The sequence below is a fragment of the Sander vitreus genome, chromosome 4 (genome assembly GCF_031162955.1).
Source record: "Sander vitreus isolate 19-12246 chromosome 4, sanVit1, whole genome shotgun sequence".
Taxonomy (NCBI): domain Eukaryota; kingdom Metazoa; phylum Chordata; class Actinopteri; order Perciformes; family Percidae; genus Sander; species Sander vitreus.
The window spans coordinates 12424629-12451340 of NC_135858.1; the positions used below are offsets into that span (position 1 = coordinate 12424629).

Below are 26712 nucleotides of genomic sequence, written 5' to 3' on the forward strand. Positions count from 1 at the left end.
GACCCAGTGAGTTCAGTATGTACATTGTGGAGCCTGATAGCTTTCCATTTTCTCTTAAATAACTCCAGCCTAACTCTGCTTGTGCTAGGATTACATTGCATAACCTTTGTTCCTCTATCTTTTACATTTTTGTATTTTATTGTTTCTGCTTTGCGTGTGATTGCAGGTGGTGATCGGGGACAAAGTGGTCCTGAACCCAGTGAATGCTGGTCAGCCGCTCCATGCCAGCACACACCAGCTTGTGGATAATCCAGGATGCAATGAGGTTTGGCTGAGTCGCTGCAAATTATCTTCACCGCTCAGATGTTTCTGTGGCTAAATTTAATTATAGCTTATAACTGCTGCTTGGTTATTAGCTGCCTGATGTGAAACACTGTCATTGTTTTCATGTCCTCCACATTTAGAACAGTTAAGGACTGGGCTACAGCTGACACTGCATTTGGAAGGTCATCCAGTTTCTCTATCATAACACGAGACTGCTCTGACCTATTTAAAAACACATTTTTTACAAACAACAAATCAAGGAAGTTGCACATTTTTCAATGTTGGATTGTGGATTTGTCTCTACAAGTACATGCAATAGACAAACATTTAATTTATTAAGCTACTGTTTTTGCTGCCTTGGCTGCGGCACATGTAAACAGGAAGTGGACTTAATGTTTAATATAATGAAATTATTGTTTATTTAGACAACATATCGATCTTTAGAGACATTTTAAGGTGTTATCCCTCCCTTAAAAAAATGCATCCATGATTTTGCCTCGCTCCGGGTATTGAGGAAAAAATAAAACTCCACAAACTCTAAACTATCCCTTTAACATTTGCAGTGTTGTTGCAGTGCTCCGACTGTGCAGGAGATTATACCTACAGTCACGTCGAACTCTGTCTGATTGTTTGTTTTCCAGGTGAACTCGGTCAACTGTAACACCAGCTGGAAGATCGTCTTGTTTATGAAATGGGGCGACAATCAGGAGATCATCTTAAAAGGGGTTTGTCTCACAGTAGCTACCAGGAAAAAAACAGATTTTTATTATGTTTTAACAAACTCTTTTTTTTATAGGAATTTTGGTACAAAACACATTTATATCTAATACAAACAATGGCTATATAAACACACATACAATACATGAAAAGTCAAGTAAGACAATAGAGATAACAAGAAGGATATCACAATAGCAGCAGTCTGCAAGTTTCTTCCAAACGTGTATAAAACTCGCTTATATTCTTCTCAAGAAGGGTTATATAATGTCCCTCATCAGAGCTGAGTGGGCTGCTGGCTCTGTTTCTTTTCAGTTCAGTATTATCAGTGTACAGCATGTGCTTACAGATGAGAATTTGTTTCACTGGTTATTCAACAGCTCTACATTAGGGGCTTTAACAGCAAATATAGCCAGGACTATAGTAGGTCTAGCCAAATGGCCTCTTTAAAATATTTGACTAATGTGTTAATGTATCAAATTAAAGGTGCAGTAGGTAAGACTTATAAAACTAACTTTCTGTCATATTTGCTGAAACTGACCCTATGTTTGAGTAGAGCTACATGAAGCATGTCATTTAACAAAAAGATCCAGCTCCTCTGACACCACCTACAGCCTGTAGTGCGATTTGCAAAAATCCACAGCTCCCTGTTCAGATGCACCAATCAGGGCCAGGGGGGGTGTCTAACTGCGTGTCAATCACTGCTCATGCACATGCGTTCATTCTCCCTTGTGGGGGGAGGTGCTTAGGAGACGTTTTGGGCTTTAGTGGAAAGGGGGGAGGGACTGAGAAGTTATTGATGTTCAAATTTTTTGGCTAAGTCCTGGATCTTCACAATCCTACCTACGGCACTTTTGATCTTGGGGCACTTCTGGAACATAATAGAGGAGTGAAACTGGTGTGAGTCTACATCGATCGTAAGCAAGGTCTACAGAGATCTTACATAGTACATAGCTACGGACACACAGATTATATATTTAATTTGAGTAATTATGGTCTCCCTCTCTCCAGGGCGACGTGGTACGGTTATTTCATGCCGAGCAGGAGAAATTCCTCACCTGTGATGATCACAGAAAAAAACAATATGTTTTTCTCCGCACTACTGGGCGGCAGTCAGCTACCTCGGCAACCAGCAGCAAAGCCCTATGGGAGATAGAGGTGAGGAAGAATATTTTTAGAGTTGGTTTTGCTGATTGTGGTATGTAGCGTACTGTATGGTGTTAAGGTGTAGCAGTGCTCTGTATGCCAGCAGTAAACATAAATATTGTAATCCGCATGCATTGATGTAAGATGCAACTGCTGTGTGCTCTGGTATCAGGTTGTGCAGCATGATCCATGTCGAGGGGGGGCAGGCTACTGGAACAGCCTGTTCAGGTTCAAACACCTGGCCACTGGACACTACCTGGCTGCAGAGGTGAGTGCAGCACAGACACTGTAACTGTGATTAGAACAAGGCAACATTGACAAAATCAAATACTGTTGATATATTTTGATTATTTTTAGGTATTTACTCCGAAAATTCACTTAACTGTAAAGCAGCCTGGAAGACCAGAGAAATACAAATTAAAGCTATATTGAAATTGCAGAAAACAATATGAATTAAGCAGATTTATTTATGTTATGTTATATTATGTTTTTGCAGGTGAATCCAGAGTATGAAGAGGAGTGCCTGGAGTCCCGCTCCTCAGTAAGTGAGCCATGCTGAAAGTTTGTTTATAGTGGATAGCGTTCATATGTCAACAACCACTAATACAATGTCAGTGTTTGAAATGTGTCCATTATTGTCTAATCTTTACCCAACCTAACTTGTTGATGTAATACTATGAAGAAATACTTGTTTCTTATGGCTGGCAGGGATAAAATTGTATATCAGGATACCTTAAGCCCAGTTCCAGACAATGTTTAACAGCCGTTGAAAAGCCAAGGTGTCCGTGAACTGCAAGTAACTATAGTAACTATATGTATTCTTTACACTATGTTACCAGTTTCCTCATTGGTGAAACTCACCTGACTTAAACGTCCTACAAACAAAAGAATTTGGACAAAATGTTTTAACAACCTCTCTTTTTTGCCAGGTTGTAAGGGTGGTGTAGCTAAGTAGGGTAAATGTCCCTTGAAATATTAATGCTGTTGCTGTACAACTACTGTAGTAATTTCTTTTTCCAGCAGTAGATGGCTAAATTATTTGCAGCGTGAGGTGGTATTTCATCTCAGTCACCAGCAGATGGCACCCTTTCACTGTGAATGCATTTTTCTGGTTGGTGCTTTAAATCTTTGCCAAGCTCACTGAGCTGGCTGATCTGCTGACCAGGCAGTCTCAAGTCAACCAGCTCACAGTCAGTCTACTCTTGACTTCATCTATTGCCTCGCTTCTACAGGAAAACAAAACAAAAAACTTAAAAACTGTACCCAAAGGAGCTGAAGAATGGCTGAGGTCACAGGCAAAAGATTTTATTTAGAATAGAATTTATTCTGATGACTATTTTCATCATAGAAAAAAAAACAGGACAGGAACTAAGTAAACCAAGATATTTACTAATTGCGCCTAGTCTGGAAATTAATTTAAAGCTCTGACTGATTTGATGATGTTTTTGTTGGTAAGTCTATTCCTGTATTTGGTTATTACGTTAAGACTGTGACGTTTATCTGGGAAAATTAAATTTACAAAAGAAAAAAAGTTTGCTCTCTTTTGAGAAAAAGGTCTTTGAATGTATCCACTGCATTTCTTTTTCCTAGAAATCTTTCCACAGTAATAGACAGTTACCCTGTCACTAATTCTTAATGATCTTGACACAGATGTGGCAGATCATCTCAGTTGCTGAAAATGGAAATCTTTGTGTTTTTTGATGCTGGCTCTTTCTAAATCATACTCTGTTTTGACTTTTCCCTCCAGCTGGACTCGGAGCATGAAGCCCTACGGGCCCGTTTGAGAAATGTCCAGGACAAAGTCATGTACACCCTTGTGTCCGTACCTGATGGAAATGACATCTCTTCCATATTTGAGCTGGACCCTACCACATTAAGAGGGGGAGACTCACTGGTACCCAGGTAGGAAGGCCGTAAGATTAAAGTGGTAAAGAGTTTTTAACCTGCATAGACCGGTGTTACAGAGAACAACATGGTCCTTTCCCTGGTGTCACTCTTCACACTGAAACCCGAACAGTAGGCACATTACAAGCCGGGGACTTCCACTGTATATTAAGTTATCTTAATATGTTTGCAGAACAATAAACCATGGAAAGAGTGCATGTGTGTGAATATCTGTTAATGTTAGAGTGTGTGTGTGACTTGCTGTGAATTGCTCACAATAAACAGTAAAGGTAGAGTTATTCTTTGTAGTGGTAACACAGAAAGGACATCAACGCTAATAAACTGCAGCCTACAGATTTTCTGGCATGATCCTTGTTTTTGTGTGAGCAGATGTGTTTGTGTTTGTTTGTGGGGAAGATGGATTTCTTTCGAGTCGGTGATGCAGCAATGTGTTTGTTTGACTCACATTATTTTACTGGAATTACTGTGAATTTCACTAGAATAATTGAAGGAAGAAGGAAGCTGTTGTTCGTACACAGGTGTGATGTGTTCACGTGAACATGTAGGTCCTGCTAGAGCTTGACACAAAAAATGTTTTGCTTATTTCATTTTTACCATCCAGTATATTATCATTTGTATAAAAACTCTTCATTTGATCATTGAAGGATTGGTGGTCTCCATCATTACCTGCAGATATTCGACAGGAATACCATCAACCATGCTTGACTCCAATACATACAAATCTTGACAGGTTGACACTGCAAGCATCCTATTTTGTCTTTGACACAGTTACTTTTTAAGGGGATCAAATCACAAATTAAATAAATACTTACATTTAAGCCAAAGAGTGTCAAACATGACTTAGTACAAAAATACAAGCATATCTAGCTTGTATTCAGTATAAATTGCTCGTGTGTGTGTGTGTGTGTGTGTGTGTGTACACACACACTCACTGATGGACTGATCTATCAATCTAGTTCTACCTTTTCTTCAGAAATGAACTTATGCTATACAGTGCTCCCAACACTAGTCAAAGAACAAACAATATCCTAACAAATTCTCTTCTATTCTAACCAATGAAAGCAAGCTAATGTGCTCTCTTTAATCAGAAAAATGTATGAGTGTGTGTTCCTGTCTTGCAACATGGTTCTGAGTGCAGCAGACAGTGTGTTGTGCAGGCTGTCTGAGTGGCAGGGGCACCCATTAGTGCACTGCATCAAGTTTTCTCCACTGGACGGGCCCCCTCCAAGGGCACTTTCTCGTTTTTATCTACCATAGGGGCATCCAAGAGGGCACACATTTCAGGAATACCTAAACTTCTCTTTGGTTGCCGTGTGTAATTTCATACATTACCTTTTCAAGTATCAGTATTTACTATCTAGTATTTGTGCTCCAACAATAATGCAGTCATCAATTAAAAATGGTAAAATGTGTTTTCAGAAACTCCTATGTGCGCCTCAGGCACCTGTGCACAAACACATGGGTTCACAGCACCAACCAACCAATTGACAAGGAGGAGGAAAAGCCTGTCATGCTGCGTGTGAGTGACAGTATATTTGCACTAATACTGGCACGACTCTAACATGACTGTACATGATGCTGAATTTAAATTCTGTCTGGGTTTATGAGATTTTTGTAAATAAAAATCTAAATCAACTGTTGTCAGCTGTAATACCTTCTGTGTAACCCACTCCTCCCCTGCTTTGAAGTTATGCAAGTGTTTCAGAATTGAATTAAGTGCGCTGTATATGTTTTTTCACAATAAAGGTACAATTGTAGTTTTCATTATGGGTTTCTAGAGTATTTGGGGAAAGAATCGAACTGGGCCCAGAGACCAATTCAAAGTACTCAAAAATATCTCCTATTGCTCTGATTGATGAAAGAGATGTACGTTTCTTTTCTCATTCAAGATCGGCACCTCGTCCCTGAAAGAGGACAAAGAGGCTTTTGCAATTGTGCCCGTCTCCCCGGCTGAAGTGAGAGACCTTGACTTTGCCAACGATGCCAGTAAAGTGCTGGCCTCTATTGCTGGAAAGCTGGAAAAAGGAACCATCACACAGAATGAGAGGAGGTATAAAAGTCATAGCGGTGCCAGATTGTCAATTTCTAACAGGAAACAAGGTAGTTGTTTGTTATTGCTTTGTTTCTCTCTTTTCTATGTACAATCAGAGCAGTAACCAAGCTTCTGGAGGATCTGGTGTTCTTTGTGGTGGATATTCCCAATAACGGACAGGATGTTCTAGAGATCATGGTCAACAAACCCAACAGGGAACGACAGAAACTCATGAGAGAACAGAATATTCTCAAACAGGTAATGCCTTAATACAGTTAATGTAACATTATGAACACATTCTTGAAATTACGTTTTCCATTGAACCCATAACCTCAAATCTTAATCATAACTAAAAGTGGCACAGCTCTCAGGCCTGCTGTCTGTATCAACATGTTATTTTGGCTTTAACTTCAGTACGGTCACAATCTTATCCCTGTATTCAGATCTTCAAGCTGCTGCAGGCTCCATTCACAGACAGTGGGGACGGTCCCATGCTGCGACTGGAGGAGCTGGCTGACCAGCGGCATGCCCCCTTCAGACACATCTGCCGCCTATGTTACCGGGTTTTGCGTCACTCTCAGCAGGACTACCGCAAGAACCAGGTACAGCCTGCTTTATGTGCAACGGCACTATATGACACAGGTCTATGTGCTGCTGTAAAGGTGCATTCCAAATTCCCTTGATTAAGTCTAATGGCAAGTGAAAGAGGCCTTTGCTCTGATATGATGATTTGTAACTGAATACCCTGTGCATTTTGCAAGGTTCACCCGTCGAGCCCCTTTAGCAAATTGTCTGCTAATACAAATAGTATAGAGCCACACAGTGATACGAGCTCAAATAACAAATGCTTGATAATGAGGAATACAACATTCCTATTTCCCAAGAATAATCAATTTATCTTAAACATATTTCAGTGTAATTGTTAGATGGGTCATTTAATTAGGTTGTATGAGGAGGCAGTCTGGTTCTTGCGAACGTGCTTTGTTTTCCTGCACACAGATAAGGTAATGGATATAGACATAACAAGATTATGCCTTATATAGTCCCTCTGGAGAATGTAAAGAGATAAAGATAAAGGAACTAGGTTTGTCACAGTGAGTGTGTGCCATCTTGTTTTGGTTCGTGTATGCTCAGACTGCCTGTCTGTCCCGCAGGAGTATATCGCCAAACAGTTTCGCTTCATGCAGAAACAGATTGGCTATGATGTTCTAGCTGAGGACACAATCACAGCTCTGCTCCATAACAACCGCAAGCTGCTGGAAAAACACATCACTGCTGCAGAGATTGACACGTTTGTTAGCCTGGTCCGCAAGAACCGTGAGCCCAGGTTTGTGTATGCGTCTGTCTGTATAGTATGCACACCACATCACACAGTGATTTGTGTAAAAAGGCAGAATCAAAGATAAAATAATGTGAAAGATAATGTGTTAATAGGCCTATTTTTATATTCTGATTATAATCTGCATTTCCTGATCATACTGTATCCTCTATACATGTATGCACACAATGAGTTCACCTAAACCCCACACACAGTGTTCATACAACCGGGTAAACTCATACAGCCAGCAGCTAAAGACATTGGACATTTTATTTTAACATACAACTTTAAGATGCGTTGTAATGTCCCTTTACTGTTACGATACTAGCGTACTTAAAGTAATCAAATTAAAGTGTGCTGGAACTTGTGGTCAGGGTACATTGGTACATTATTTACTCTACAAGGATGTTATGCTTTTACATCGCTGGTGCTTGAGTTGATCTTGAGTTGTTGTGGTTTTTGTGTGTGTGTGTGTGTGTGTGTTTTTTGTTTGTGTGTCCAGGTTCCTGGACTACCTATCAGACTTGTGTGTGTCAATGAATAAGTCCATCCCTGTGACACAGGAGCTCATCTGTAACGCAGTGCTGGATCCAGCTAATGCAGACATCCTCATAGAAACTAAGTGAGTACTCCCCCCTCTGCTTTCACCTCTTTCTGTCTTATGCTCCTCATGACAATGTGCACTAATTTGAAGGCATCACTTTGAGCTCTAGAAGATAGGCCCTAGTTGGATATATTATTAACTGATCCAATCTTTATAGCAGTACTATCGACTGTATAAAATTAGGGCAGTACAGATGTGTTTACTATGCTTGTCCCATCCATTATTTTTTTACGGCTTCTGAGGGTAACAGTAATGCCATTGGGAGTCATTGTATTCTAATCCAAATGTTTTTATTGAAATCAAAAAATCAAAACAGTCCAATCTTCCTGCAGACTCGTGCTGTCGAGATTTGAGATCGAGGGAGCGTCGCTCGGGGAGAACTCTGTGGAGTCAGAGGAGGATGAGGAGGAGGTGTGGCTGTTCTGGAAAGACAGCAACAAAGAGATCCGCAGTAAAAGCATCAGGGAGCTTGCCCAGGATGCCAAGGAGGCCCAGAAGGAGGACCAGGAGGTGATCAGTTATTACAGGTATTTACTGGGCTTTATTTTCCATGTGGTTGTCTGGAAGAAAGCAGACAATGCTAGTACCCTATCAGACTTAAAATCGAGCCGGAGCAGAGGCAACAATATGGAGCCCATGACTGTTAGTGTTTATGCAGAATGGGTTAGAGCTGGGCAATATATCGATATCGTGATATGAGACTAGATATCATCTTAGATTTTGGATATTGTAATATCGTGATATGGCATAAGTGTCGTCTTTTCCTGGTTTGAAAGGCTGCATTACAGTAAAGTTGTGTCATTTTCTGAATTTACCAAAATGTTGTAACTGTTCTTTACCCACTTGGTCATTATGTCCACATTACTGATGATTATTTATCAAAAATCTCATTGTGTAAATATTTTGTGAAAGCACCAATAGTCAACACTACAATATCGTTGCGGTATTGATATTGAGGTATTTGGTTAAAAATATCGTGATATTTGATTTTCTCCATATCGCCCAGCCCTAGAATGGGTCATATGTGAAGGTAAAACAAACAACACAAAAAAAGCATTTTGCTGTTACAGATACCAGCTGAACCTGTTTGCCAGGATGTGTTTGGACCGCCAGTACCTGGCAATCAATAAGATCTCTGGCCAGCTGGATGTGGACCTGATCTTGCGATGCATGTCAGATGAAGACCTGCCCTATGATCTGCGGGCCTCCTTCTGCCGCATGATGCTGCACATGCATGTGGATCGTGATCCTCAGGAGCAGGTTACACCTGTGAAATACGCTCGACTCTGGTCCGAGATCCCCTCTGAGATCGCAATTGACGAGTGAGTACATGGACAAATGTAATGGAATGTTCGTTGTAGAATATGTTCTATGTTATAGATTAATTTGTGCGTTTTTGTTGTTGTCTTGTAGTTATGACAATGATGGAACATCTAAAGATGAAATTAAGGAGCGATTCTGTCTGACTATGGAGTTTGTTGAGAACTACCTGAGAGACGTGGTGTGTCAGAGCTTCCCTTTTGCAGATAAAGAGAAGAACAAGCTCACCTTTGAGGTCACATGTCTGGCACATTTTTGATATCTAACCACACTCAACTCATAGTAGTCAGGTTTTGATGGCAAACCCCGCAAACCTATTTAATTAATCTACTGTATCTTCCATGTTTAGGTGGTGAATCTGGCCAGGAACCTGATATATTTTGGCTTCTACAACTTCAGTGACCTGCTGAGACTAACCAAGATCCTGCTGGCTATTTTAGACTGTGTACATGTGAACACAGTTTTTCCTTTCAACAAGCTGGACAAAGAAGATGAGAGTAAAGGTGTGAACACCATGGTTGGTCAGTGGAGGACCAAATATCTCATGGACATGAAGTTGATGTCTGTATATGTGCATGTGTGTGCTTGTTTCCAGGAAGTAATGTGATGAGATCCATTCATGGCGTAGGAGAGCTGATGTCTCAAGTGGTCCTGAGAGGAGGGGGCTTCCTCCCCACGGCTTCAAACACCAGCTCCAATGGAGACACAGTCAAGACCCAGACTGAACCTGAGAAACAGGACATACTGGTCATGGACACCAAGCTCAAGATCATTGAGATCCTGCAGGTGAAGGACCTGCAATAATACATGTACATGTATACAGTACAGTAGATACTGTACACATACATCCTCTAAAAATATTCACATGAAACTTCACACACTTTCTGTCTTGCCCTGTAGTTCATCTTGAATGTCCGCCTGGACTACAGGATCTCCTGTCTGCTGTCTATATTTAAGAGGGAGTTTGATGAGAGTAACTCCCAGAGTGAATTATCTATAACTGGAGTAGTGGAAGGACCGAACAACATGCCAGGTCAGGGTACCATTCATGGCTGCATTTAACAAAAAAAGTGGGGCCAATGAAATAGACTTTATTGGTTGCAAATATCTTTTTTCATTGCAGGGGCTTTGGACTTTGAGCACATAGAAGAGCAGGCAGAGGGGATATTTGGTGGAAGGTAATCCCAGTTTAAATCAAGGAAAAGTCACAAAATACATGAAAGAGGGTGCGTTTTTATTTGAGTGTGCGTGTTCTGTTTGTGTCTAGTGAAGAGAACACCCCATTGGACCTGGACGATCATGGTGGCCGTACCTTCTTGAGGGTCCTTCTCCACTTAACCATGCATGACTATCCTCCTCTGGTGTCCAGAGCCCTCCACTTGCTCTTTAGGCACTTCAGCCAAAGGCAGGACGTTTTGCAGGCTTTTAAGCAGGTACTGTATGTCAGCTTACAGCTACAGCTAACAACTGAAGCAATCAAAGTCATACCACTTTAACTAAAGTTTGTTGTGCATTTGATTCTTTTTACCGTTTTGACACATGCAAGCACACAAACAGAAATGCATTTACAATAACATGTGAATGTTGGATCAGCATCATCTTGCGATTCTTTTGCTCTGTGGGCAGGTCCAGCTGCTGGTCACCAGCCAAGATGTGGAAAATTATAAGCAAATAAAGTCAGACCTGGACCAGCTGCGCTCTATTGTAGAGAAGTCTGAGCTCTGGGTGTACAAGAGGCAGGGGCCAGACGAGGGCATGGATGCAGGAGAGGGGCTCTCCACTGAGCCAGAACATAAAAAGGTACAGTATATTGTAACAGTTGAAACAGTGAAAAGCCAGTTGCTACTAAGTGTCTTTACTAGAGTAAGGCATTTTTCTCTGATGCATGGTCTCTGGTGTACCTTGTAGGGTGATTCAGGGGGTGCAGACAAACCAAAGAAAGCTGAAAGCACCAGCAGTTACAACTACAGGGTGGTAAAGGAGGTAACTCTCTCACTTCTAAGTTAACAAGTTCTTATCTGCCTATGTTGCAAATGTTGTGGCAAAGCCCCAGAGACCTTTTTTTTCTTTTTTTTTTTTTTATAATACATACCTCACCCCCTCACATTTTCATTCCTTCTTTATCAGATCTTGCTGCGGCTCAGCAGGCTGTGTGTCCAAGAAGGTCTGTCAGGTAGGAAGAGCAAGAAACAGCAACAGAGGCTGCTGAGGAACATGGGGGCTCATGCTGTCGTCCTTGAGCTCCTCCAGATCCCTTACGAGAAGGTATCAATCAATCACTTTTAGTGAAATGTTCAATGGCATGCTTTTTGTGCGTGTGTAAAAGTGGAAAAACCTTCACATCTGCCATTTTCCCCTCCAGGGAGAAGATTTGCGAATGCAGAATATCATGAAGCTAGCCCACCAGTTTCTACAGAATTTCTGTGCAGGAAACCAGCAGAACCAAGCCCTGCTGCACAAGCACATCAATCTTTTCCTCAACCCAGGGGTGAGCAGTCCTGCCAGACGACGCACTAAAAGATACCCACAGTGTTACTATGCAAACAACCTCATTTTGTTCTGGTACTCTTTTTTTCTTTTTCTTCTTTTGTTCAGATTTTAGAAGCTATTACCATGCAGCACATCTTCATGAACAACTTCCAGCTGTGCAGTGAGATCAATGAGCGTGTTGTTCAGCACTTTGTCCACTGCATCGAAACACACGGACGCAATGTCCAGTACCTCAAGTTCCTTCAGACTATCGTCAAAGCAGAGAATAAATTCATCAAGAAGTGTCAGGACATCGTCATGGCAGAGGTCATGCCTTGTTTCCACCTTTCTAATGTTTGAATTATGCTACACTCTCTCTTTGTATGTCCTGATGTGTATATTTGTTTCTTCCTACAGCTGGTGAATGCTGGCGAAGATGTTCTGGTCTTCTATAATGACCGCGCCTCCTTCCAGACACTGGTCCAGATGATGCGATCAGAGCGAGACCGCATGGATGAGAATAGTCCTCTGATGTACCACATACACTTGGTGGAGCTCTTGGCCGTCTGCACTGAGGGCAAGAACGTCTACACAGAGATCAAGTGTAACTCCCTGTTACCACTGGATGACATAGTGCGGGTGGTGATCCATGAGGACTGCATCCCTGAGGTGAGATAAGCCTCAGACTGAGCCATGCTGAGGATTTTACAGCAACCGTACAAGTAAACAATAAGCCAGTTATGGAGCAGATTCAGGCAGCACTCTGTAAATACTAGTCTCGCTTTGCCAGACCCTCCTCACAGCGCTGCAGAGGAGGGTCTGGCTAGTCCGCACAACATTCCGGAATGGGAGAAAAACGTGCTCTGGTTTATTGGTTTATTTCTTTTAAACCAATCACAATCGCCATGGGCGGCGCTAAGCATCGGACAGAGCCCTGGTGCCGCTGCAAAACAGCCTCGGGAAGGAAATTGTTTTGGTGGAACATGTGTTCATTCAAGAGGTGTTTTAGTCGTGCAACAGAAAACTCAGATTGGACAGATAGTCTAGCTAGCTGTCTGGATTTACCCTGTAGAGATCTGAGGAGCAGTTAACCATAGTCCTCATAAATCGATGGAGTTTAAAATTCCAACACAATGAAGGCGGAAGGTAACAGACTTTTCTGTAGGCAACAGAGCAATCCCAGAAGTGGAAAGTTGTGGATATAGACTATGTAAATACAGGGAAAAGCTTACAGAACAATTCTCATTGCATCTAAATCCCATGCTTTTGAATGATTCTGTGACCTGTGTTTAAGGTTTTGTGCATCAATGTTGAATTGTGTGATGATTTCTCCACTAGTATTATTTTGTTGTATTTGACTGTCAACCACCCTTGACTGGCACCACAAGTTTACATTAACCCTAATCATAATCATAATCTTTCAGGTGAAGATCGCCTATATCAACTTCCTGAACCACTGCTATGTGGACACTGAGGTGGAAATGAAGGAGATCTACACCTCTAACCACATGTGGAAACTCTTTGAGAACTTCCTGGTTGACATTTGTAGAGTAAGAAATACCAAAAGGCTCTATGGCAACTTTGTAACTTCACTTAGAAAATGAGGATTGTTAAAATACAAGCAGTTTTTTTGATGATTTTGTGCTTACAGGTGTGCAACAATACAAGCGACCGTAAGCACGCAGACAACATTCTAGAGCGGTATGTGACGGAGACGGTCATGAGCATCGTAACGACTTTCTTCAGCTCGCCTTTCTCTGACCAGACCACCAGCCTGCAGGTATGTACCCACCCACTGTCTTAAGAGTTAGGAAACACTATGCAACAAAAAAAGCAGTCAAGATGAAAAGCATATACGGTAGTTTTAAAGTGCTGAGGGAATGTGAAAACCAGTCCTAAAGAAAATATTTTTCAGTGAGACAAGGATAATAAGATTTTTTTAAATGATTTTCTGTTATTTGATTAAAGCAGGTTAAACAGCCACTGTGGGAATGTTGACAAAAACAGGTGTAATGTAAACCTGTTGCTATAAACTTTCCTTGACTCATACAGTATGTCTGAAATGTCCAGTGCACTCTCTTGTTGAAAAGTCATCTTTCTGGACCATACCCCTACCATTAAACTGTTGAGATCATCTGAGACCCATTATGCAAGAGCCGGACTTTTAGATTACAACCCAACCATCCACTGCAGTGGTCCTTAATTGGTCACGTCAGTGCTTCCGTGGATTCTCAGAATTAATTTCTTCTGATTAACATCATTGCGAGTGGTGAAAGAGAATAAATGTTCCCCTTCTCGTTCCATTTGTTTGTGTTAATCAGAGTAATGTTAGTCATGGTCCTTTTAGAGCTAATCGGACATAACAAAGTTAAGACCAGTTAGTCGGGAATGTGATTGCTGGCATCCTGTTGTGCTGATATATACAGAATTCCCCTTTTTTTTACCAGCGAACTGTTAGAATTTCATAGAAATAGTCTTTTATTCACAAAATATATATTTTCAGTGCTCCTATTAATAACTTTGTGACAAGTCAAATAATACTACTTTCTGTCAACTCTGATGCAATCACAAAAGAAACACTTTGGGACTATCATCTCACACTATTTACAAATAAGGTCACATGTACAAATTCAAGCTTTGCAACATAGAGCACTTAACATGTCTAGTATATGTATAGTAATGTATTTGCAAGTATGTCTGTGATGCAGCCGTGCTGTTTTTTTTGTCTTCATTGATTGTATCCTCTACTGCAGGCCTCTCTGTTGGGGAAAATATTGAAGGTATTTGTTCAATTCAGTGGGGAAAACACAGAGTTGGGTGTTTAAGATAGAAAGAGAAAAGCCTCCACCTTGTTATTTATATATGTGTGAGTATTCTGAGAGGGAACTGATGCTGGGCTAGGTTTGGGGATTGATGGGTCTCCTGTAAAAGTAACAAACCGTGTGTGTGTGTGTGTGTGTGTGTGTGTGTGTGTGTGTGTGTGTGTGTGTGTGTCAAAGTCTATGGTCCAGCTTGTTGGTGCTGTACTGTACTTTTCATCTAGAGTTAGATAAATATGATAATCTACAGCCTTCTTTCCATCATCTTCTTCTCAGACCAGGCAGCCAGTCTTTGTGCAGCTGTTGCAGGCAGTGTTTAGGGTCTACCATTGTAACTGGTTGGTCCCAGTCCAGAAGGGCTCCATTGAGAACTGTATCAAGGTGCTTTCTGATGTCGGTAAGAACAAGATCCTCACATCAGCGCCTGTCTCACGAGACCTTACTTTTAAATTCTAAATCAGTCCATCATGTACAGTTGGTTAAAGAGTTACTGGAGCTGATTTATCTTCACACACTGCTTGTGTGTGTTTCTGTGTGTACCTGCCAGCCAAAGGCAGAGCAATAGCCATTCCTGTGGACCTGGACAACCAGGTGAACAACCTGTTTGTGAAATCCAACAACATTGTCCAGAAGACAGCCATGAGCTGGAGACTTTCTGCTCGCAACGCTGCCCGCAGAGACTCTGTGGTGACCGCTTCACGGGACTACAGGAACATCATCGAGAGGCTGCAGGTACGTTATTTGTGAGCATTTTTCCGCTTACTTATGTGTGTGAAATTGTTTAGGCGGTAAGGATGTTTCTTTGTCTGGACTGTAGGACATTGTGTCAGCTCTTGAGGACCGTCTGCGCCCGTTGGTCCAGGCTGAGTTGTCAGTTCTGGTGGACGTCCTGCATCGGCCCGAGCTGCTCTTCCCCGAAAACACAGACTCGCGGAAGAAGTGTGAGAGCGGAGGTTTTATATGCAAGTAAGAACTGAAAATATCATCTTCAGCTAAATATATTAAATTGGCGTGAAAGTATGTGTATTCATTATAAATGAGACTTACGAACAAATGTACTGTACATGTGCAGGCTGATCAAACATACCAAGCAGCTGCTAGAGGAAAATGAGGAAAGACTGTGCATCAAAGTTCTTCAAACTCTACGAGAGATGATGACAAAAGACCGTGGTTATGGAGAGAAGGTAGGAGAAGCTGCAAGGCACAGACATGATGGGGCGATGTAACTCATGAGTATGGTATGACTGTGCATATACTGTTTATTGTACTGTATATAATGCATAAATACAGTTGCAGAAAATATATTGAAAGTTGGTCAATTGATTTTCTTTTTCCAAATGTATTTTGACGCTGGTGCATACATATGTAGGATTTCTATTCAGAGAAAGAAATTATCTTTGCAACTATTGAAAGAACATGAGTGAGTGAAACTGAGTGAAAATTGTGTCTGCACACAGAAACAACAATATGATGTGCAATATGTTATTTCATTTGATTATTATGTATCCATGTAGGTGTAGTTGTATATACATTTACATCATCACTACATCACACACTTTTGACACACTAACCACCAAGAGTACCCTTATTTTGAAGGGAATTGGCTTGTTCCTCCTGTCACATTTACCTCTGCAGTCAGTAAGGCAAGACTGGTCACTTACTTAGACATGGTTTTAGCAACACTTGCCACTGTATGACACTGCACTAATTCTGCTCACCGTGGCTTAATACCCTTTCATAAATACAATTTCTTCTGTGCGGCTGAAGATGATAAGTATCTCCACAGTCTTAACTCACGTAACTTACATGTCATGCTGTATCATTGACCTCTGCTTTAGCTTCCTCTCCCTGCGTTGTTATCTAACCCCTTGAACCCTCTGTTCTCTTTCAGCTCAGGGCCTTTGATGATGAGATGGATATGCCTAAGGTTGTTTCACTTTTTCTTCTACTCATTCCCTTTTTTCCCTGAGCTGCTGTCTGTTATGTCTGTGTAACACTAGTAGTTGTTCTGTAACTGTCCTGTAGCAGCTGCTGTGGCTGTGTGTTGTAAGTAGCAGAGGCTTTAGCCACAGCTGGTAACAACCAGTGGTAGGCTGATTCCTGCCATAAACTGCTGTGTAGATCAACTGAAAATGATGAGAGAGGTGGCCGGGTTGGCTCAGTGGGTAGAGCAGGTGCACATATACTGAGAGGTTTATGCCTCGACGCAGAGGTCCAGGGTTTAAATCTGACAAGTGATGATTTGCTGCATGTCTTTCCCCTCTCTCTCCCCCTTCTCACCTAGCTGTCCTGTCAAAATTAAAGTCAGGAAAGCCCCAAAAAATCTTTAAAAAAAAAAAAGAGAGAGATATGAGTGCTGTAGCTGACTGCGTGTTGCTCAACAGAGTTGTGTTATTCCAAGTTTCACTTGCTGGCTGGGCAAACTGCCAGTGCTGCATTTACTGAATATGCTCTACCTTCTCCCAATGTAAGCACCATATCAAGTAAAAGTCATTTTGGGACATACTTACTGTATATTTTAACATCAATTCCAGTTAAAGGTGGGGTTGGTAACTATTTCCAATATAAACCTTTTTATATATTGTTTGAAATGGTCTTTACTCCCCGACAACAATAAATAACTTTTGGGCTCTGAAAAAGGAGCGAAAAGGTCTGTCATCTGTAGCTGCTGTAATCCTGTAAAAACGTCCACCAATCACTGCCTGCCTTGGAATGAACCAATAAAAATCCATCCTTGCCGCTGCGCGTACTTTACCCCTCTCGTGTACGAGCCTGAGCTCAATGCGCATCGTCGCCACATTGCTTACAGTAGTCATGTTTGTTTTAAAGTGCTCATATTATGCTCATCTTTAGGTTCATAATTGTATTTAGAGGTTGTACCAGAATAGGTTTACATGGTTTAATTTTCAAAAAACACCATATTTTTGTTGTATTGCACATTGCTGCAGCTCCTCTTTTCACCCTGTGTGTTGAGCTCTCTGTTTTAGCTACAGAGTGAGGCATCTCACTTCTGTTCCATCTTTGTTGGGAGTCGCACATGTGCAGTACCTAGGTAAGGACAACCAGCCAGTCAGAGGCAGAGTATGAGGGAGTGCCATGCTAGCACATTGGCGAGCATTATAACGTGTGTTACAAAGTGACGCACGTTCGTCACGGAAGTAAAGGCTGGACTACAACAGAGCTGCTTAGAGCAGTTTGTGAACGGTGTTTTCTGTTAGAGCTCCTTTCTCCGCTCTGCTCTGAAGCGGCAACCCAGCGGTGCTCGTGTGCGTCTGTGGGTCGGAGCCCCGAGGGCAGGGGTTAGACCGAGCCCCAAGGAGATGCTACTTTCAAATCTTGCTAGCTTTTCAACATTACCAACCCTGCCTTCAAATACTGATGTCACATTTTATTTTGCACTTACAGTATACACAGCATGAAAACAGATAACAGATATAAAAAGAAATATGCTAATAATAATTAGAAATAAAAAAGACACAAATAAAGAAAAATAAGAGACATAATAACTTGACCAAAATTAAACTACAAGACTATAATGATAGCGGGCATTCCATATACATCATCTTTCCAAGATTTCAGGGAAGACTGGCCATGTCTGGTTTTACGAAAAGAAAGTTGAAGATAGTAAATCCATAAAAGCCCCATCACCTTCCCTCTCTTTTTCTTTTCATCATTTTATTGTCTGTCAATGTTTAGCTTTTTGAAGGGTGTTTCCCCTGGATCTCCTTTAGGCGCCAATAGGGGGCACTGTGACTGTATGTGCCCTGTATGTGTGTGTGATGAATATGAGGGGCTGTGGCAGTCATTGAGGCTGTGTCCTAGTTTTCCTTGTCTGAGAGCTGCACGATTCCTGGGCCCCTGCCAACTCTGGGCTGAGGTTGCATAACCTTTTTGCTTTTTTTCTTTTTCCTGGAACTCAGCCCCTCCACTGATGTGACCTTCAGCAGTAATTGCCAATGAAAGTGTGGAGGAGCTGTTTCCCCACACTTTAATTGTTGTAACAATTAGCACGGTTGTGTGTGTGTGTGTGTGTGTGTGTGTGTGTGTGTGTGTGTGTGTGTGTGTGTGTGTGTGTCAAATATTGGGGGTGGAATAGGGTGGGGGTGGAGGGGCGTTGTGAGAGAGAGAGATGATCCCTACACACACCTGTTAAATGTTGTCTCCATCTGTCTACACATGAAAAGCAGCTCTGCTGTCATGTGCCAGTCTTCCACTTTTCCCCCTCATGGCCCCGCTAAATCATTGTGACACAGTTCCTCAACTACTCCAAATACTCCCGTTTCTACTCACGCTTTCTCAAATGGATGCAAACCCACGCTGTGTAAACTTAATAAAGTTGGCTGTGAGTGATAATGTAGGTGTGATATGAAAGTGCGTAGTTGGCTCTTGTCTCCTCTTTCGCCCTTTGAGTAAAGCGGGATAGCATAGTAATGATTTAAAGTGGAACAGGGTGAATGTGTGAACTTGTTTAACAAGAAACCTGTCTTAAATGGGTCACATGAAGGAGGTTTACACAGTAGTATCCTGCATAAGAAGTTAGTGTCAATGCACTTTTTTTAAATAATAGCATGAGATGTATTTTTGGCCTCCCAATGTAAATGTCAGGGAGGTGATTATCAGCTAAATGTGTTGCTCTTTGCCTGTTAGAGTTATATAAGAGGAGAGGAGTTTGTGTTGGGCTTTTACTCTCCGGTTCCCCTCTTCACCTGGCCTTGTGTGTGTGTGTGTGTGTGTGTGTGTGTGTGTGTGTGTGTGGTCTAGTCAAAGCAGTTATGCAAGCCCTCCATGTTGTAAGTAAGTTATGTTTCATCCCTTTCACCTCCCTGACTTGTCCCATGGCAAGCTTAACGGTGGATGGATTTAGAAGAAATGTTTTCTCTTCGACTTTTAGATTTTAAAATGGCATCTGGCTCGCTTTTTTATCCACTCGACACATTTTCTCCCACACTCACAGCAATTCATTTTACAGTGCCTGTATAGATGTAGGTCAGCTGCAATGAAAATGACAAAGCACAGACTAAATTAATTTAGTCTGCTTTTCTGTCTGCACATAACCAGCAGCCGAGTGGTAAACCCAAGCGTTTGTCATTCACCACTGGTTTAAACATGACTCATGTCTCAACCTGCAAAGACGCAAACACATGTTTATTTATGCACTTTCAGAAAAAACAACTAAACATAATGTAGAATGCACTCTTTGTGCGTGTGTGCACATATTGTTGAAGTGAGAGGTGTGAGACTGATTAGGGGTTTGCCCCGGGGAGTTTCCAGTTTGGTGGAATGCACTGTAGTCAGGGCGGATGTGGCAGCTGTGAGGGGTTACCCTGTGGTGTCTATGGTCAGACCGGGGAAGATTAGCTACACATATTTACTCTGATCAGCATATTGCTTTGTGGTTTGATGTGGTGACAGTGAGGCCATGTCCACAGACAGAAGATGTTGCTCCTCCAGTGTGTGGCCCCCTGAACTGCTACTGAACTCTGCTCCACTAAGTTGTCTTTAGGCGAGATCAGACCAGTTGTTGTGCTTGTCTAAAGTGAGTTTAAAGACACAAAAAAAAAAAAATCATGCCTGAAGTCAAGACGAGTGCAAAGCCGAGTACAAGTCATAAGCTTTAATTTTTGCTTGACAACGAACGTTCTGGAAATATTATTAGTAAATTGAGTAAAAGTAATAAACATGGGAAAAAAAATCCATGGTCAACTTAATAGTGTAGCTTCTAAATAATATGTGATGAAATGTCATTAATTGTGTTTTGTGTATTCCAAAGCATTTAGGCGAGTATTTTCTGTGTTTTCCCTTTCTTTTTTCACACTTTCTATATCACATTCTCTCTCTGCCTCACTATGCTTTTGCCCCCCCACCCACTCATCGACCGACAAACTCCATCTCTCTCTCTCTCTCTCTATCTATCTATCTATCTATCTATCTCACAATGTTAATGCAGTGTGAATTTTCACAGTTGTCAACTAATTTTTTTGCGATTATTCCAACACCACATGAATGCATCACAAATGCCCTATCTAGCAATTTTAATGAAATTGAAAAAATTCTGCCCCCCTGATGCAGATCCACTCCAAAACTTAATGGGTTCTTCCTTGGCCTGTACTACACCCATCAACCAAGTTTCATAAAAAACTAGGCCAGTAGTTTTTCAGTAATCCTGCTGCCAGACAAACTAAACAATACCGCCTTGGCTGAGGTAAAAATGCATTGTCACAAAGCTGGAAATGGTCCTGTTTTTATTAACTCTTGACACATGGTTTTCAAAGGACAGTGAGCTTTAGAGTTTGGGGAGCATTTCATTTGTGGGGTCAAGATGTTCTGTGTCGGGCTGGGGCCTGTAGAAGCCGTTGCTTTTGAGCAGGGGATTCTGCAGAGATGTGTTTTGTCAGAGCAGCTATACAGTGTAATTATGGATCTAGAGTGTACTGCAGCTTGTACTGTACTGTTTAAGAAACCTGTATGTGGCATTTTTTGTCTTGTTTAGACACTTTAAGTTGGTTTTTCCTTAAATCCGCATTAGTAGTTCACAAAGTAACTTACTAGCATGGTGTGCGGCTTCCAACACACAGCATGTTGTATTTTAATGGCACCATATTCCTTGTTTTCCTTGTTGTTACCTAGCTAAATATCTTATTTCTCTCAAGCATGATTGTCAGTTGTTCGAGTGAGAGGTATTTTTAGACACCAATTGAGGGGAGACATATGCTTTCTTTCTAACAGGGAAGTTAACATGTCAGGTAAAGTGATAAGGTTAAATTACATGGGAATTTTTGGTCGATCGAAAAAGACATCAGATATATGACTTGAGTCTGACTGACGTGGCTCAAGTCCAAACCTCCAAAAAGTACACACCAAAGTCATTCCATTATATAGATAAACACTGGTAACTTTATTTTTTTTTTTTTTTTTATCTGTTCACGGTCCACTAGCTGTCTGTTCTGTGTTTGCGCTATTTATGCACAGCCCTGGCTCTGTAAATGGGAAACAAACAAAGTGACTTGGACCAAGCCACAGAACACTATTCATGCACAGGACAGGGGAAAGGCCATGGATGTATAAAGAGAAAGGCAGGCAGTGGGAGCGAGAGGGACGGTAAATCTGGCGTATGCTATACGTTCTGAAGGAGCACTGACAGGAGGGGAATATGTTTGGGTGTTAAGTTCAAATATCAACAATGTTTCTTCAGAATTGCAGATTCCGCCTTTAATCCTTGTGTGTTTGTTATTCTCTCCCTCACCCTCTTGTCTTTCACTGGCTCTGCCTCTTGCCCTCTATATTTTTGGTGACAGATGGCCACTGTAAACAGCACTGTGTCATTGGTTTAGTGGCCTGGTTCCTTTTGGAGGACTCTAACCCTCTCGCCTGCCTCCCTTGTGTCCTTTTACATATAACAAATTATGTGGAACATTGCCTTTTTTTATCTTTTTGCCAAATGGTGTCTAATCTGAATTCCCATTGTTTGTGTGAACCATTATGCAACAGACAACAAATCTCAGTGGTCTACATTTGAGTATTGTGTGTTTCATATTGCTCAGAACATGGCTTAAATTGAGAATCTGTCATCTGCTATGAGAAGCCGCCCAGGCCAAAATGGAATAATTGACTTCAACATGCATATATATACCAGTAGTAAGCACTTCCACATACAGTACATGCATACTCTCATTCATACATACATACATACATACATACATACATACATACATACATACATACATACATACATACATACATACATATCATGTATGTATGTGGTGTGTGTGTGTGTGTATATATATATATATATATATATATATATATATATATATATATATATATATATATATACACACACACACACACACACACACACACACACACACACACACACACACACACACACACACACCCGGTCAAGGAATTTCCATTCTACTACATTATAGACAGAATACCAGCTGAGATCAGTTGCATTGTTTTTTTAACCAGGGCCTGAAAAAGGTACCTAAAAAAACAATGCAACTGATCTCAGCTGGTATTCTGTCTGTAATGGAGTGGAATGGAAATTTCTAAGTGACCCCAAACTGTGACCGGATGTATGGGTGGGTGGATGGATGTCAGGGTGGATGGATGGATGGATGGATGTCAGGGTGGATGGATGGATGGATGGATGGATGTCAGGGTGGATGGATGGATGGATGGATGGATGTCAGGGTGGATTGTTGGGTCAAACAAACGCGTAACTTTCACCTAGGAGACCTGTGTTCGTTCAACCTTTTGTTTGATTTTTTTTACGATAACTAATTAATTTACATAACAAACAAAACCAAAATAAATGGGATCAATTTCAGATTTTTACTCAGTTTGACTTAAATGTTAAAAGAACAGTTTGACGTTTCGGAAAATACGCTTATTCAAGTTCTTGACTTGCTTGAGTCTTATCGTCACCGTGAATAGCACAGACTCCAGGAAGCAACTGCGCCCAAGAAATACCAACATAAAACCACATTTATTATTTTTACACTTCGGTTCTTGTAAGAGATCATATGTTAATCAGTGAGCTTTAGAAATGCTGTTTTGCCTTTGAGCAGAGTCAGGCTAGCTGTTTCCCCCGTTTCCAGTCTTTTTGCTAAGCTTAGCGGCTGCTATTGCTGTAGCTCCAGCTTCATATTTACCATATGGACATGAAAGTGGTATTGATCTTCCCATCTAACTCTGGGGAAGAAAGCGAATGAGTATATTTCGGTATATATCCCAAAATGCCTAACTTACCCTTAGACAGCAACTTGAACATTTTAAATCGGGGTTAGTGAAGATAAAAAGCAAATGTCTCTTAAGGTGGTCAAAACATAAGAAACATAATTTACAATGATGTTAAGGGAATTTGGAAAATTCACACTGGGCATGTCTTTTAACATTTGATAAACGGTATTAATAGTCAACACTGTACACATCTCCTGTCTCAGCTCTCTAAACCCTCCACAACCATAATGCTTCCCTGGTTTCTAACATAGCAGTACATGCATGGCAATTCATACCGAGCAAACCTTTGCATGGCCGCTTAAAACACTTGAACTGGTGCACAATGTGGTTATTAACTTGATAATGGCCTGCATGAATACTAACCCTGTGTTTGTATCTGTTGGACCACTATGCTCACACTCCTCAATGCACCCAGCAGCTGGATCAGAACCAGCCTGAGAAGCTGTTGGAGGACCAGAAGAGGGTAGGTACTTGAAACAGCAGGGCAGCTTAACTCAAAACGTCAATACTTCAGAGATTCAGAGTGAGATATCAGCGGTTGTGCATCTTGAATGAAAAATTCCCTTTTTTTTGTGTCTTTTTCCAGCTTTTTGTGTTTCTGCTCACTTCCCTTCACTGCTTTAGTAACACCTAACCACCCAGTCACAGCTAAGCTAACTAATCTTTAACTGAAGGGAAAAAAGAAAACCATTGTAATAACTTTTACACCATATTTCCCTCTGCCTCCTTTCTCTAATGGTGTTTATGAAAATGCAGGGACTTTACAGAGCCTCAGGTGTTTCCATTAAACAGTCAAGCTCTAGTATTGATATTCCAGAATAACAATATTGATTGTTGAAATTTCAGTTCATCAATATAGAATTATCGTCTCCAAGAGATGAACATTATTTAGCAAGCAGGGGTCTCATTTATAAACGTGGCGTACGTACAAAACGGGGCTGAAAATGTGCGTACGCCACTTCCCATGCAAAGGTTGTGATTTATAAAAAACAAACCTGACGGGAGAATGTGCGGGCCTCCACGCAAACTCTGACCCATGCGTACGCACATTTTGGAGACAAGGGAATTGGCGACGCAGATGGTGAGGTGGTGAACTGAAGTCAGACTGCAGAAAGTAAATGTGGGAATAACGATATGTTAAAGTATTGATGCCTCACGCACATTTTTTCACTCCATATCATCCACGTCACCGTGAAGATTAAATCCAGCAGTGCTATTTGCGCTTGTACTGAGTGATTCTTGTTCCATAAACACCTTGTAAAATCCAACTCAAATCTTTAATAAAAATTCGTTCTTAACGTTTAATTGGCGCTGTCTCATCGTCACATTGTCCGCTACGGCGCGCAGGAGGAGGAGTGCGCCCGACTGCATGGAATACAGGATAGCATTTAAATACCCTAGCATTAGATAACTGCAGAACACAGTGTAAATAACTAAATATCTGTCTTTAATACTGTGCATATATCATCAAATGTCAAAGTTTGGAAATACAGCCGTTAAGCTCTCGCGCAATCGATACACTTAATCTCTTTGTTATCAGTCCTAACTTTAATACTGTTTGTGACAAAACCTGCATGAAGAAAAGTGTGTTTGCCTATTACACTTTTGTCTTCAAATTGTATCTCAGGGTTGGGGATACCACTAGTTGATGCTGTGATTTTGGCAATGTGTTAACAATCGCAAATGGTTGTAAACATGTACTGCGGTGAACCCGTGCGTAATGCTGCATGATGGCACTGCTGGCCCTGCAGGAGGACTACGCCAATGGAAGAAACAGGAGAGAAATAGACTTCAGGGACCATGATGATGACTGGCTAATATGCCGATTTAAATTCCCTAAAGCTGTGCTTTTGGATCTATGTACTGAATTGGGGCCAGTAGAGAGGGCAACGCGCCAGAAACGTACCATCCCGGTCCAAATACAGGTCCTTGCCACTCTGGGGGCAACCGGCTGTTTCCAGAGGGAAATGTCAGACAGCTAAGTATTTTATATAAATATTATATATAATCTTCAACTTTATCACTAAGGCTTGTTTGGATAGCCTATAATATATAGTTATGTTAAATCTTATCATATAGATCTGGTATATCGAAGATGTCCCCGAGTGCCGAAATGGCTGCTGTTTTGGAAGGTATTATTAATATAGGTAGTCTATAGATCAGGTTTCCCTACACTGTGCGAGAACAGGCCAAATTTATAATTCAATTTGCAGCAATTCACCAGCGTCTGAGAAATGTTTTGCTTTTTCCCCGCCAGTCGTCATGATTCGTCATAACGAAAGAACAACTGCCAGGGTCATTAACATACTGATCAGCATTCACAAGGTGCTTTACATTGACTATTTATGGTTAAAAATGGGCGTGTACTAGAGGATGGATACCCGAACCGAGCCCGTCAGGACCCGACGGTACCCAATGGGCCGGGCCGGGTTCGGACAAATATTTAGAAATGATGTTCGGGTTCGGTCACATCAGATAAGGTATTGAACATTTTAAATGTAAAAAAACTTATTATGTAGGTGCGCGCCTGTGTTAACGTGCGCTTCTTGCCCCGTGTGCGCTGATGCGCTCATCTGTTGACATTTCCAAATGCCTTCCTACAGTTGCTTAATAAAAGCGGGCAGTCCACACAAACAAACATACATGTGTCATTAGTATGAGGAAAAAAATGAGATTTTAACTGTGTTGGGCTCGGACATAAATATCTTAATGCCTGTTGGACTCGGGCCGGGTTCGGTTACTGCTCTGTCGGACGCGGGCCGGGCTCGGACAGACGCTGATTCACGTACGCATACTTGTGTGTAATCTGTGATTTATAAAGGGAACATTGCTTGTAGATGTGCATACGCACGGTTTTATAAATCTGAATTTGTTTTGGCGTACGCCATTTTTGACTTTTGGGCGTACGTACACTTTTAGTAAGGATCCTACGCACAGATTTATAAATGAGACCCCACGGAATCATCTTCTGACTGCAACTGATCATACCGTGCTGGTACACACAGTACATACAGTTGACTAACCTCCTGCCAATAAAAGATGAGAATAGTGTTCTTCACACCTCCTACGTAAATTAATGTTGACCTCCAGAGTGGAGCTTACATAATGTCGCTGTCGTCTATCATGGACCACCCCCAGTTGACAATGATTTGCACATAATCATGCACGAACACACAAAAAACTCTTTCATTCTCTTCAATTTATCCCATGGGAGGTCTGTAGGTAGCTATGGCCTGTGGTTGCCATGACAACAGCAACATTGTGCTGCCGACTGCTCAACATTGGATGAGTCACAGTGTAGGAGGGCTGGCCCCAGGTCTGTCTAAGTGAACACCGGGACCTCACATTGTCACTACACAGGGTCACTACTGCTGCT

At 41.5% G+C, this 26712-nt stretch overlaps 1 protein-coding gene across 6 annotated transcripts in view; it reads left to right on the top strand.

Moving 5' to 3' along the window:
* LOC144516758 (inositol 1,4,5-trisphosphate-gated calcium channel ITPR1) overlaps positions 1–26712 on the top strand; it is an 87286-nt gene that overhangs the window by 16806 nt on the left and 43768 nt on the right. For 2 of the 6 annotated variants that reach the window (XM_078248341.1, XM_078248346.1), the window contains 34 exons: positions 167–265; positions 906–989; positions 1990–2136; positions 2297–2392; positions 2621–2665; positions 3872–4026; positions 5449–5548; positions 5919–6079; positions 6178–6319; positions 6505–6663; positions 7216–7388; positions 7882–8001; positions 8316–8510; positions 9054–9305; positions 9397–9538; positions 9653–9806; positions 9899–10089; positions 10204–10336; positions 10427–10481; positions 10571–10736; positions 10930–11103; positions 11212–11286; positions 11431–11568; positions 11666–11791; positions 11899–12099; positions 12190–12441; positions 13197–13322; positions 13424–13552; positions 14868–14988; positions 15139–15323; positions 15409–15557; positions 15664–15775; positions 16483–16518; positions 23752–23799. In XM_078248341.1, the coding sequence (XP_078104467.1) occupies positions 167–265; positions 906–989; positions 1990–2136; positions 2297–2392; positions 2621–2665; positions 3872–4026; positions 5449–5548; positions 5919–6079; positions 6178–6319; positions 6505–6663; positions 7216–7388; positions 7882–8001; positions 8316–8510; positions 9054–9305; positions 9397–9538; positions 9653–9806; positions 9899–10089; positions 10204–10336; positions 10427–10481; positions 10571–10736; positions 10930–11103; positions 11212–11286; positions 11431–11568; positions 11666–11791; positions 11899–12099; positions 12190–12441; positions 13197–13322; positions 13424–13552; positions 14868–14988; positions 15139–15323; positions 15409–15557; positions 15664–15775; positions 16483–16518; positions 23752–23799 (4641 nt within the window). The remainder of the gene's footprint in view (positions 1–166; positions 266–905; positions 990–1989; positions 2137–2296; positions 2393–2620; positions 2666–3871; positions 4027–5448; positions 5549–5918; positions 6080–6177; positions 6320–6504; positions 6664–7215; positions 7389–7881; positions 8002–8315; positions 8511–9053; positions 9306–9396; positions 9539–9652; positions 9807–9898; positions 10090–10203; positions 10337–10426; positions 10482–10570; positions 10737–10929; positions 11104–11211; positions 11287–11430; positions 11569–11665; positions 11792–11898; positions 12100–12189; positions 12442–13196; positions 13323–13423; positions 13553–14867; positions 14989–15138; positions 15324–15408; positions 15558–15663; positions 15776–16482; positions 16519–23751; positions 23800–26712) is intronic. The other 4 variants (XM_078248342.1, XM_078248344.1, XM_078248343.1 and 1 more) reach the window with 4 other exon arrangements.